The following is a 14222-nucleotide window of genomic DNA, read 5'->3' as shown; positions in this document are numbered from 1 at the left end:
AACAACAACAACACTTGTTTTGCAGTTGAGGAATCAAGGCCCAAAGCTGCTAACTTTCTCAATGCCCATAGAAGAAGCAGTCAAGAAATCAAATGACATCTTGCATTGGGCAAATCTGCTGCAAAAAATCTCTTTACAGTGGCAGAAAGCAAAGATGTCACCTCGAGGACTAAAGTATGCCTGAACCAAGCCATGGTAATTTCGATCACCTCAGATGCATGTGAAAGCTGGACAATGAATAAGGAAGACTGAAGAAGAATAGATGCATTTGAATTATGGCTTTGGTAAAGAATATTGAATATACCATGGACTGCCAGAAGAAGGAACAAATCTGTCTTGGAAGAAGTATACCAGAATGCTCCTTAGAGGTATTTTGGACACGTTCTCAGGAAGGACCAGTCCCTGGAGAAGGAAGGACATCATGCTTGGTAAAGTAGAGGGTCAGCGAAAAAGAGGAAGACCTTCACTGAGATGGAACGACACAGCAGCTGCAATAATGGACTCAAACATAGCAAAGATTGTGAGGATGGTGCAGGACCGTGTAGTGTTTTGTTCTGTTGTATATAGGGTTACTATGAGTTGGAACTGACCCAAGGGCACCTAACAACAGCAAACTTTCTTAAAGAGACACTTCTGATGTCCCTTGAAGTAAAAGTTAACTCAGCAAGTTAGTGGCAGGATTTTGAGTGGAATGTATATGCTAGCAGGTTGGCTAATAATTTTTACTAACCAATAGAAGTGATTTCGGTTAAAATATAATTGTTGATAGTGTCAATATCCTGCTGCTCAGTCCTTTTGCCTTGACCTCAGTGTACCCTTTGACTTTGCCAAATGGTCCTCCCAGTTGAAATTCTTCCCGCCCTCCTGAGTTCTCCTCTTATTTCTATTTCTTTTGGTCTTTTCAGTGTCCTTTGCTGGTCCCTTCATGAATGTCCTCCTCACCTTCCTCAGGTTCTGACATAACACATCAGACTACCCTCCTGTGTAAACACTCTCCTCACCCTTCTCAGGCTCTTATACCCTGTGCCAGACTCTCCTCCCATGTGAACAATCTTCTTATCCCATTCGGGCTTCAACATATCACATTAGGCAGCCCCCATTCATGGATGTTCTCCTCAAATCACTTGGGTTCTAGAGACCCTATGATAGGTTGCCCCTCTGTGTGGACACCCTTCTCAACACCCTGGTCTCTGATTTCCTGTGCCAGACTACTTTTTCTTTACTCTGTTGGGCTCAAATATTCCATGCTAAGCTGCCTCTCCCTGTAGAAATCTACTTGCTCTGTCCCTCCTAATGGCTTTCAAACTGAATTGCTCAGGAAGAGGAGAGGGGAAAAAAGGGGAAGAATCTTAAAATATTTTACTAGACTGTTTTTTATATCTAGCTCTTTTATCCATCTGGAACTTCTTTTTGTAAATGTTGATGTAGGACTCTGTTATTTATTTTTCCCTGAATGGATAACCAATAGACTTAACAGCATTGTTTAAATATAATAGTAATGTTTAAGTTATGGTAGGTTCAACAAGAATCAAAAGAAGGAGCCGGAAACATTTAAAGATTTATTATACTCACAGTCCTTGGCCTGGCAGGGCCACATGGAGAAAACGCAGGGAGTGGTCACAAGGCAGAGAAGGAGCAGGACTGTGGGCTAACACCCTTACTATTACTTTTGAGGTAATGTGACAGGGAGAAGTAAGAGCATGGAGGTGTTTTGTTGGTTAGCTATATTTGAAACTTGTGCATTGGGGTGTCTACCAAAGGGGAAACTGAGGGAGCTTCTTATCTAGGCATAGCAGACAAGGGTGGAGAGGACTACTTGGTTTAACCTCAAGCGCAGCCACCACTTGTCTGGCAGTGAAGGCTTGTGTTCAGTGGAACATCCACACTTAGAGAGACTCGAAAGAAACCTGTAATATGATGTTTCAAACATGTTACAGAAGCTGGGAAATACGGTTAATACAAGCATGTATTATAGTCACTGGAAATGTTGTGTTAATCATACAATAATTTTTCATATATATGTGGGTTTATTTATACATTCTCTTAACTATTTCCATATTTCTGTCAATATTTCATTCATTGAAATTATAGCTTAATTTGAAAAGAATTAACATCTTTACTTTATCAAGTTATTCTATATACGGAGATGGCATTTTTTCAAATCTTCTTTTATGCACATCAATAAAGGCTTATCTTTTTTTTAATATATAGGTTTTGGTCATTTCTTGTGTTTATTATGAGGTAGTCTGTAGTTTTTATTATCATAAATGATTTCCTTTTTTTTCTACTGTACATTCTAATTGATGCTTGTTAAGGAATAGGAATTCTTTTCATTTTTGTTTGTTGATTTTATATCGTGGTACCTTTTGACTGTTGTGTTAGTTCTAATAATTTTTTTTGGTTAATGCTCCTGAATTATCTACAAATTGTGTGTGTGTTTTCTTTCCAGTGTTTATATTTTATTACTTTTCTTATTCTATTGTATTAGCAATTAACCTCCATTACAATTTGAATAATAGTGATAATAATAATAGTGGACATCCTTGTCTTACTCCTAACATTTGTGGAAATTCTAAAATTTTACAATTAAGTATCATGTTTCAGTATATTTCTGGTACATATCCTTTCCCAAGTTATAGAAGTTTTCTTCTAGTCATAGTTTGCTAAGAGTTTTTTAATGAATAGGAGTTGAAGCTTTATAAAATGCTTTTTCTAATTCTATTAAGATAATCACGTGTATTTTCTCCTTTTCTCCTCATGGCAACTCATGGGGCCCTAACTCATGACAACCCCATGCACAACAGGAACAGACCATTCTGATCCACAGGGTTTTCACTGGCTGATTTTCAGAAACAGACCTCCAGTCCCTCCTTCCTAGACTGTATTACTAGAAGTTCCTCTGAAACCTGTTCAGCATCATAACAACACACAAGCCTCCACTGACAGATGAGTGGTGGCTGTGCTTGAGGTGCACTGGCGAGGAATCAAACTTGGGTCTCCCACATGGAAGGCGAGAATTCTACCACTGAACCACCACTGCCCTCGATCTGTTATAGTAGTAGGGTGCATAAATAGGATTTTAAAATTAACTTTAAATTTCAAAAGTAAAACATGAATTCATCCGTCTTATAAAAATGAGAGAACTACAAATAAAGCTAAATCACCTTTCACTAATATCCTCAATTCTAGTGTGCACTCCTTAATACCAGTAACCATCATTATGAATTTTAATACACATTTTATATTATTAATGTATATTTAATATATAAAATAAATCTATATTACTTATAATTTAAAACCCGTTGCTGTCGAGTTGATTCTGACTCAAAGTGACCCTATAGGACAGAGTAGAACTGCCTCATAGGGTTTCCAAGGAGCGGCTGGTGGATTGAAACTGTTGACCTTTTGGTTAGCAGCCAAGCTCTTAACCACTGTGCCACAAGGGCGCCATTAAATATAATTAGTATATATTAAATGTCATATATTTACTATATAAAATATATGGTATTGCGGTGTGTGTGTTTAAATACAGGTAGTCCCCAACTTATGACATATTCGAGTTATATGAAACATACTTACAATCTTTACTTTTTTCTGTACATCTTATCGTTAGTAATATGTACTGCATACAGTGTTGCAGCATGTAATTTGCTGATGTTATCATTCTCATGCCAACCCCTGAAGACAAAAAAAGATACTGATAATAAAAGGCAATAATAATGGAAACTAAAAAAAAAAAAAAAAAAAAGTGAAGTATTCGACTTAGTCAGAATCGACTTACGATGGAGTTGTCAGAACAGAACTCTGTTGTAAGTCAGGGACTACCCATAGTATCAAATACAACTCTTTTTCATTCAAAATGAATTTGGTGATCTGTCCTTATTTGTACATCTAGATATCTCTCATTCCTTTCTAAATGCTCTATAGCATTCCATTATAATGTACCAGATTCCATTTATTCACTTTATTTATTCCCCAGTTGAAGTACATTTAGATTATTTCCAAATTGTCACAACCACAAACAATGCTAAAATGAATGACCTTGTAGATTCTTCTAGTTCATATGTGTGAGTGTTTTTCTAGGGTGAAAAACAAGTTTTCATAGAGTCGATTCCAACTCACGGCACCCCATGTGTGTCAGAGTAGAACCGTGCTCCATAGGATTTTTAATGGCTTATTTTTCAGTAGATCACCTGATCTTTCTTCTGAAGCACCCCTGGGTGGACTTGAACCTCCAACCTTTCTGTTAGCAACTATGTGCATTAACCATTTGCACCACCCAGGAGGGACTCTTTTCTAGCATTTTCTAGGGTAGATATATTCATTGGTTTCTAGGAAGTTTACAAATATTTTAAAAGTCATGAATGGGTATTGAATGTAAACAGGTGCTCTTAATATTTCTAGTTTTCTAAGCTGTTTAGAAATACTTCTAAAATCATGAACAGGTGTTGAATGTGAATGCATGCTCTTTTAGTCTATATGGAAATAAACATGATTTTTCTCTTTTAAAATGTTAAGTAGTGAATTATAGTAACTTTCTAATCTTTAACTATCCTTGTATTTATATGATAACCCTAATTAATCATGCTGATTATTTTTAAAATATACTAGATTAAATTTGTTGATATATTTTATGTAAGATTTTCCATCTATGTTCATAAGTATAATTAAACTATAGCTTTTCTTTCTTGTACTCTGCTGGTTCAGATGCGGTAATATGGTTTTGCTAGTTTTATAAAATGCATTGGGTATCTATCCATCTATTCTAACTTCTGGAACCATGAATAGCATAGGAATTATATGTTCCTTGACGTTTGGTAGAACTTGTCCCTTAGCAGTTGCTTTTCAAATTAATAATTATGTAACCTAAGTCCTCCATACTCACTTTTAAAAAAATCTATATGGTGCCTGTTTCTGGGACACATGTATTTCAATCTTCTACCCTCATTACAAATTTGTCAAGATTTTCTCATAATTCTGACAGTTTAATCTCAGGTTAAGCTAAGCTATGTTGTATCATACTAGTACAGGAGTTTATATTATCTTTGTGGACGTCATCTTTTATTAATATAAAACCCTTTTATCTTTTTTTTGATGCTTTTTGCTTTCAACTGTAGTAACATTGCCATATTGCTTTCCTTTACCATTTGATTAGTAAAACTTTTATTCCAGTATTTCCAACCTTCGTGTGGTGTTGTAGGAGTGTTGCTTGTCCTTAATTTACAGGTCTATTTTGTTTTTCATCTGAAATGTGTCTTTTAAATTTATGAGTAAAATTAACCCATTTATATTTATTGTAAATACTGATGTTTGGACTTACGCCTCTCATTTTACTTTTTTCTATTTACCATACCTCCTTCCAGCCTTTTCTTTTCTTTTCATTCCTGCCTTTTGTTGTGTTGGATTGATTTTCTTTGTTCCATTTTCTCCCTCTTTAATGGTTTTCAAATTATAAATCCAATTTAATTTTTCTAGTGTTTATTCTTAACTTTAAAAACTTATTTAATGTTACATATTCAGAACATATATATTTAAAATCAACATCTGGTGTTAACTTGCATCCATAATCTCTGGAATAAGTTTCTGAACTTTTTCTGATTCTGTTTCCACACTTGTAAAATTGGGAACATGAATAATTCACTAGTTATCTTGAGGATTAAATGTGATTCCATGTCAATTACCAGCTGAATACCTGTATAAAGAGGTCTTCAATTCCTTCATTCCATTTCTTCTTCATTATTCAACCAAGAAACTTCAGGTCCAAAGCACACAATGACCTCTTCTCCTTGTTCTTCAAAGTCACCTCCTTTTCACCTTTAATATCTCTTGCATCATTATTGCCCTCATCTAGTTTTTCAATTTCTTCAAAGTCTCAAAATATCTTCACATCATAAAAAAAAACAAACAAAAAACCATTCTACATTGTATTGACCGGTTTCTTTTCCTCTAGATTTAATGAACGTCAGTTCCCAGTCACTCCATGCCTTTCTTCATTTTTTTTTCAAAATGGCGGACTTTAGACTTTCATGAGCAGCACCACGTGCGTGCGCCTGCGCCTCCCGCGGCCATTTCGCCCAGCAACCCCAGCTCTAGCTTCTGCTTCGCTCCTACAACACGCGAAGCGCCTGCGCACAAGCCCACAGAGCACTGTCGCTCCTCCCTCTAGCTGAGTACGCCTGAAACCGCACGTTCCCTTCCTTCCCTCCCCCTCTGTCTCTGCACGCTCTCACCCCTTTCCTATGAGATTCTTCCGCCGAGTGGAAGGCCTATCTTCGTTTGACAGCCTACGCACTTGAAGAGCAATCCAATAGGCACATACAGCCCTAGGTTTCGCCATTCAATTTTATCTGTGCGCAATGGCATTTTTCCTCTGGGACCCAGAGTTGATAACCGATTTCGCGGGACTTTTTGCACATCGTGAGGCAACAAATGTAAAGAATGGCCCTGTGGCGGAGGGATCTCTTGCTTACTCTCTGTGTACTTTAATTTAATGGAGGGGGGGGTCCGCCCTGGAGTCGGAAGAGGGAGGAGGGGGAAAGGGCGGGGACAGCCAGGGAATTGTTTTTTTCTCTAGCCCAGCCCTCAGCTAGCCGACCAATAGTGATGGGTTATCTCCCCACGAGCCTCGCCCAACTCCTTTGACTCAGCCAATGAGCAGTGGAAGCGGCTCCAAGGGGGCGAGCCTGGGAGGTTGTGCGTGTCTTGTGAGAGCTCTTGAACCAAGTCAGAGCTAGAGTCGCTCGGCGGCTGGAAGCTGCTGCGGCCACCGGTGACTCAGGGAGCCGGGAGGCGGGGTAAGAGTGCCGCGGCCTCAGCTGGGCGAGGAGGAAGAAAGGTGAAGGTGGCCGAATCCGTGGCCTCGCTGCCCCAGCTCCACGGCAGAGGCCAGGGCGACGGAGGTCAGGAGATTGACGACTGGGATGGGAAGGGAAAGGGGGGGCGGGGAGGGCCATCAGGGCAAGTGCAGGACCGTGACTCGATTCCCACCCCCCCCCAACCTCCGCGGGGGCCTCCCGGGGCGGGGACTTGGCGGCCGGGGACGGGTCTTTTGCATGGGGGGGCCTTTTCTTTATTGGGGTGAGGGGCGAACACTCTAAAATTCACTTACGCCGCAAATAATTCTCCCCTTACTCCCTCTGCGTTTAGGTTTAAGGTTTCGGAAAAGGGAAACTTGGGAGAACGCGGGTCACGCGGTGCTCGGCCGGTGTTTGCGGTGGCGGAGGAAGCCGGGGGGCGGGGATGGCGCGGGTGGAGGGATCGGGTGCGGGGTTCTCGCTCGCACCCGGCCTCCGCCTGTGGTTGCGTGCCCAGAGCAGAGTCAGGACCCCTCCCTCCCTCCACCCACGCACCCCGCCCTCTTCCTGGCCCCCCTCCCACCGACTGCCCCCACCTCATTTTGTTTTTGCAGGGAGGAGCCTTTCCTGCAGGCGTGGAAACCATGGTGCTCACGCTCGGAGAAAGTTGGCCAGTATTGGTGGGGAAGCGATTCCTCAGTCTGTCTGCAGCCGACGGCAGCGACGGCAGCCACGACAGCTGGGACGTGGAGCGCGTCGCTGAGTGGCCCTGGCTCTCCGGGACCATTCGAGCCGTCTCCCACATGGACGTTACCAAGAAGGATCTGAAGGTAAAACGGGCTGCTTGGCCTAGGCAGTCGGACGTTTTGTAGTTACCTTGGTAACCGACAATCAGCCCCCACCCCCCTTTTCTGAAAACCGCGACTAGAAACTTGGCATTGATCTGAGGGTGCAGAATGCTAGACCTTGAAGGTCTTTGAAATGGTTGTGTGGAGCCGAGATGTGTTTTGCCTAGAGTTCTTTGCTGCCGTGGTAAATAATGGGTTTGGGGTTGTTCAGACATGCTTTGTTATTGCCAACGCAGTGCCTCACTAGGACTGTCTGATTATTTTTCCAAAGCAGGGTGCTGTTGGTACTATTAAGTCGGGCAAGTGGATGACATTTGGAATCCTATTAATAATTTAGAGCTAATGTCTTGAAAGTGCTTTCCGTTAGTTTTTTATTATTTGTTCCTCTTAATTTCATTTCTCAACTTTTTAAACCTACAGACTTGTTAGAAATGAAGTGTGAGTGTAGAGGGAGGAGCTTAGTTCTGTTTGGCATATTAAGGTGGGTATTTGTCCGTATATGGTGGGTCAGGGCTGGAGTGGGTTCCGGGTTGCAAGTGATGTGCTTGTAGGTGGGTGTGGGATATAACCATATATGGAAAGATGGGGTGGAGCTGCCCCATATATGGTGTGTTGGAGGAATGTCTTAGAAATATTGCACTTGGGTGTTTGGGGGAGGGAAGGAAATGGGAATAAGTGCAGCAAGTGATTTTTAATCTGAATGACACTCTGAACCTTTTGCAGTTTTCCAAAGAAAGACGAATTCTGATTGTTCTCTCTAGTGGAAGTATTGGTATGAAAAAATTGTCTAGGAACAACCAGTAAGGAAGCCATTTGTACCAACAAAGACTCCTTTGTGCAAAAATAACAGGAAAAAAATCCCTAACAAAGAGTCTTAAGTGGTGATAACTTGAAGTCAGCTTGTCAGAAGACATTTGCACCCTGGCTAATGGAGGTGTTGTGTTCAGTAGTTTCAGTTGGTCATCACCATTGCTTTTTCTTGAAAACCATGCTCAAATAAAGGAAGCAAGTTTTAGTATTAGCAGTTGAATATGCGTTGATTTCTGAAACACTGTTCGTTTTAACACTTACGGGTGACAGTGCATGCCCAAACCAGTATTAGTCAGCAAAGTCTTGTGGAAGTAGGGATGTGTGGTTTTGAACTTATACAGTGTGCCTTGTCTTCATATTAAATGGAGTTGTGACAATTGAACACTTAAGCATCATGCTGAGCGCTTCATAGCTATGACCTTGTTTAATCCTTACAGCAGTTCTTCGAGAGTATTGGCTGCATTTTACACGTGAAAGTACTGAGGCTGAGGAGATCAAGTATCCTGCCCAAGGTCACAGTTCTAGGAATCAGTGTAGCCTATATACTAACGCCTAGTAAGGCTTGACTCCAGAGGACACCCTCTTAACCATTATTCTTTATGCTCAAGGAATGTGCCATAAAAGGACTTCAGGAATACACTGTGAGGTTTGGTTTTTCTCCTTTTTACCTACCACTTATTCTTGTAGCAGATCAAACTTGGATGTTTATAGAGAGAATGTGGTATGGTGTAAGGATGACCAACCTCTTTGCTTTAGGCTAATAACCTTTCTACATAAAATGGGCTTTGTGTACTAGATTTCGATCATAGTTGTTGTGGTTTGTTTTACCTGCCAAGTGAAAGTTGCTCCAGTGCATTTTTTTTTTTTTAATCTGATTTGAATGGAAACAAGATTTGATTTAAACTTTCCAGTCTTTGGTTCTTTGGCAGATGATGAGAGGCTAGGTGTTCCCTTCCCTGGCAATGATTGAGGACCTGTTGAGTTAGGCAGGAGGTCCTTTGTATGTATTCTTTTTAATTGTCATGTTCTTCCCCCTTTCCCCTAAGTTTTGAGTTGGTGGTGTTATTTTCAGAATGAGAAAATAAATTTAGGAAAAGGAGTCTTGTTCAGAGTTGCATAATTAGCTACAAAGTGATGGAGGTGGATTTTGAATCCAGGTTTGGCTGTGTGTCTTTTCCACTGCACTAAGCTTCCTAACCTGGAGATAATGGGGATTTCGATTCAAAAGCAAGTTTGTATTTGATTTGATTTTGCCTTACCTGCAGACTTCACAACTCAGCCCTCATGAAAGGTGCAGGTCTATTGATTTCTTTTACCTAATCATGATTTATTGCTACATTCCTCAGTTGAGTAACAGATGAAGTAATTGACTTAAGTTTAAGGAAATAAGATTTAAAACACTAGAATCCAATTGTGCTTGGTGAGATGCAGGCAGGAACTAAGTAACCAAAAGAACTTCAAAGAAGTTTGTTCTGGTTCGAACTCCTGCTGAGAATTTGCACTTCTAACAAATTCCCAGGCGATGCTAATGCTGCTGGTTAGGGAGCAGGGGTTTGAACCAGAAAGAACCTGTTTGAAGCCCTGGTAGCTAATACCATGCTTACACCTGGGTTTTTGAGCATGGGGTTTTTTTGGGAGGTGAGATTGGGTGCTGAGTTGAATATGAATAAATAAAATTCGGGTAGTATGCACCTGTTCTAGTACTAGTACAAGTACAACTTTGTCTAGACTGGCTTGCTTAGTTGTTGTTAGCTGCAGTTACAGTTGGCCGATGACTTATGGCAATCTTATGCACAATGCAGTCAGACTGTTGTAATCTATAAGGTTTTCACTGGCTCATTTTTGGGAAGTAGATTGCCAGGCCTTTCTTCCTAGGCTGTTTTAGTCTGGATGCTCTACTGAAACCTGCTCAGCATCATAGTGATATGCAAGCCTCCACTGACAGATGGGTGGTGGCTATACGTAAGGTGCGTTGACCAAGAATCGAACCTGAGTCTTCCTCGTGGGAGGCAAGAATTCTACCACTGAACCACCTCTGCTCTCTCTTGCTTGGTTAGCCGAAGTGATATTAATCAGGCCAAGGCTTGGTAAGTCTGTTTCACCTAAAGAGAGATTTTGTAACAAAGTCACTTACTTAGATGATAAGAAGACAATGTGTCTCGTAGTTAATTACGAAGAGGCTAAACTTAAGGCATCGTAACAGTAGATAATAACGATTAAGTGCTTACTATGTGGCAAGTACTTCATTTAATCCTCACAAATATCCTAGATAGTAGCCTCCATTTTTTAGTATCAGAAATAGAGGTTTAACTAAGTTAAATACCTTCTTTAAAATATGCCTCCAGACTTTCTAAAACACTAGGCTTTAATATTCAGGTAGAATGAGGTTGTTTTTGTTGCTGTTAGCTGCTGTCCAGGTAGCTCCCATGTAGAATGGAACAAAACGCTGTCTGGTCCTGTGCCAGCCCCATGATCACTAGCAGGTCGGACTGTTGTGATCCATAGGATTTCCACTGGTAGATTTTTAGAAGTAGATCACCAGGCCTTTCTAGTCTGTCTTAGTCGGAAGCTCTGCTGAAACCTGTTTAGCGTCCTAGCAACACGTAAGCCTCCACTGACAGATGGGTGGTGGCTGCGCTTGAGGTACATTGGCCAGAGATGAATCCCGGTCTCCCACATGGAGGGCAAGAGTTCTCCCACTGAACCATCAGTGAGGTTCAGGATATTGTTTTGCTGGCCTCTATATCCCCGTCGCCTAGAACAGTGCTTGGCCTGTAGCTTATGCTCAAATATTTGAATGAATCAAGGAAGGAATCATAAAGTTACCTCTACATGGAAAAGCAGCTTAGGAATAATTTACTGATGGGGCGATGGCATTCTTTTCATCTGGAATTACACAGATCTTAATTAGGTGTGGTTATATGGACCTCTTTAACCTTATTTTTATCCTACTCTTTCTACTTGAGTCTGTGAGGCAAGTTGTTTCCTAACTGGCTGTCTTCAAGTAAATTACGCATGCTGGGAATGCCTTCCTTCCCACTTGTCTATTTAGGTCTTCCCTTCCTTTGAACCTGCCTTATTTCATTGAGTCTTCTACCCCCTCTTAGTTCTCAGGATGTCTTTCACAAATAAATAGAGCCATTTTTTACAACTGAGTGCATTGACCAATGCTTAGCCTTTCGTCATTATATACAATTGGAATTTGAACACTGGTGGATTCTGCTGCCAGTCAAATGAGAAACTCCTAGCACAGTGTACTAAAAACTGGTTACCATTTATAACTGAATGCTAGACTCTTGGATTTTAGACAAGGATATTACTTAGGTGTAAGAAGATATAAATAGAAGCATAAGGGATTCATTTCTTTATTTGTGGAGTACTGAAATAAGTGGTATTCTGCAACTACTTTTGAGCATAAAGTAGATATGTAATGAAAAACTTCTTGACCGAAATCCATGACATTCTGTATGTGCCTACTTTTAAACTTGGAAACATTCTGTTTGCTTCTTTCTGATGGTTTTCATAGTCATATACTCAAGTGAGATTAGTGTATGCAAACAGTGGGAGGTTTGGGGGCTAGATATAATATTAATTCTTATATACCTTAAAGAGATTTTCTGTTGGGAAAAAATTAGTTTGAAATATTTGATATGTCTGCTCAAGATATTTGATAGGCTAATGAGGTACACATTTATAAAATGTCCTACTAAAAGAATGGCAGATTTGGAAATTATAGGCAGTGAATTATAGTTTATTGTCCTCTTTGGCATTTGGAGTCAGAAAGCATAAGTGGGCCAAGGGAGCATGGCAGAAAGAAAACAATTTGAAATGGGAGTTGGTTACTTCTATCAGTTCGTATGATCCTGGTCAAGTCATTTTAGTCCTCCTGAAATTGAAGGTGTACCTGTATGTCTTTTTATAGAAATGTCTGCAGAAGAGGCTTTTCACATGCAGGCTTCTATATCTTTATATATAGAACCTCCGACCTCAAGGCACAAATGAAAGACATACATGGTCTTGACAGGAAACTTTTGAAAGAATGTCAAAGAAAGTTCCCAACCTGTTGGGTTTCATTTATATTTAAAAAAAAAAAAAGACTTTTTTGTCCCCAAACTAAAGTTAATATGAATCTTTGACCAATGCAACCTAATACTCCCAAGCCATAAACTTAAATTATTTTTAAAGTGCTAAACCTTTTTCCCATCACTCAAAAATTGGGATATGAAGAGAGAACCTATCTAAGTTTAAATAGTGGTAAAAATTGTGTTGTCGTTTAAATTTTGGGAAACCACTTAAGATCTTAATCCTTCACTTTTTTTTTTTAGTTGAATATTAGTTATTGAAAATCCTCCCTTCCCACATTCCTAATTTAACAAGTGATACCCTGATAAGATTTGAATTACCATGAAGGTCTTAAAACTTCTTAGTCTCCCTGCCAGATACTTTATGTGTATTGTCTTGTCTTTCTTTAATCCGCCTAAGAATTCAGTGAGGTGTAGGTATTATTACTTTCATTCTGGAGCCATCAAAACAAGATTTAGAGAGCTGAGACCCAAGCATGGGTTGTTAACCTGGGGTCCATAGATGCCTGTATATCAATATAAATTGATTCCTTTGTAGTACTATGTATTTTATTTTATGCAAGGAAAATCATTCTAAAAAAGCTTCAACGTAGCTATGGTTCAAAGCCAGATCTCTCAGAATCTGAAGTTCATGCATGCTTATTTCTCTTACACCACATTACTGACAGATGAGAAAACTTTGTGGCCCAAAGGTAGGTTGGGTATGAGGTTGATATGAATCTGGGGCAGAAAGTTTAGTCAAGTTAGGAGATACCAGAGGACCTGGATTCCGTGGCTGTGGAAAAAGAAGGGAAGATGGGCAAAGTGTCTGAATACCTCTGTGAAGGACTGGTTGGGCGATTATCGTGATAGAATATGTATACACACAAGGAGAAGAGTATACAGAGCCTTGCCACATAGTAAGTGTTCACATATTTGCATTTATTCTGATTTGGAAAGTATTTAGTAATAATCACAAGGTTAAAAGCCTGTCATCCCAAGAAGATACATATCTTCTTGGGGAATTTGCCTGGAAAGTTAGGGATACATGCTTTGTTGTTGGGGGAGAGGGTAGGTTGGATCCTGAATTTCATTGCTTTTAGACTGATATTCTGTAGTCATAAGACTGGAGAAGGCTTGGGAATGGGGCTAGTGGTATATCAGCTGGGAACTTCTAAGTGGATGAGAGAAATAGAAGAAAGAGTTTAATTCAGAGAGAAATTTATTCATTCATCGAATATGTGAGTACTACCTAGGGTCTCTGTACCAGTGACACACAGTGGTAAACAGAAGGAAGCACAAATTTGACCCACTGGAGTTTGAAATATGTCAGTCAGTTAACCACAGACATATAATTCAAAATGTAGGTAAGTGCTAGGAAGGAAAAGTATGGGATTTTGAGTACAAATAGCAAAGGGACCTCCCTTGAGAGAGGCTCTTTGGTAAGGGAAGTCATCTTTGGGGAAATAATTTTTTTTTTTTTTAACCAGGATTTATTAATTTATTTTGGACTTTAGATGAAGGTTTACAGAACAAACTTGCTTCTCATTAAAGTTAGTACACATATTTTTTTTTTCATATTTTATTGTACTTCAGATGAAGGCTTACAGTACAAATAGTTTCTCATGAAACAGTAGTACACATGTTGTTTTATGACATTGGTTAACAACCCCACAACATATTAACTCTCTAAATTCTCAACCTTTTTT

The 14222-nt window shown here is 39.9% G+C and overlaps 1 protein-coding gene across 4 annotated transcripts in view; it reads left to right on the top strand.

Annotated features, from left to right (window-relative positions):
* Nucleotides 1-6726: 6726 nt before the first annotated feature.
* Nucleotides 6727-14222, top strand: part of KDM3A (lysine demethylase 3A) — a 55133-nt gene continuing 47637 nt past the window's right edge. For 2 of the 4 annotated variants that reach the window (XM_023742334.1, XM_023742331.1), the window contains exons 1-2: nt 6730-6899; nt 7409-7624. In XM_023742334.1, coding sequence (XP_023598102.1) covers nt 7439-7624 — 186 coding nt within the window. In that variant the 5' untranslated portion in view covers nt 6730-6899; nt 7409-7438. Of the gene's footprint in view, nt 6900-7408; nt 7625-14222 lie in introns of all 4 variants that reach the window. The other 2 variants (XM_023742332.1, XM_023742333.1) reach the window with 2 other exon arrangements.

This window comes from Trichechus manatus, unplaced genomic scaffold (genome assembly GCF_000243295.1).
Source record: "Trichechus manatus latirostris isolate Lorelei unplaced genomic scaffold, TriManLat1.0 scaffold00208, whole genome shotgun sequence".
In the NCBI taxonomy this organism is placed as follows: domain Eukaryota; kingdom Metazoa; phylum Chordata; class Mammalia; order Sirenia; family Trichechidae; genus Trichechus; species Trichechus manatus.
Note: the sequence above shows the minus strand (reverse complement) of the source record. Positions and strands in the feature narration are given on the sequence as shown.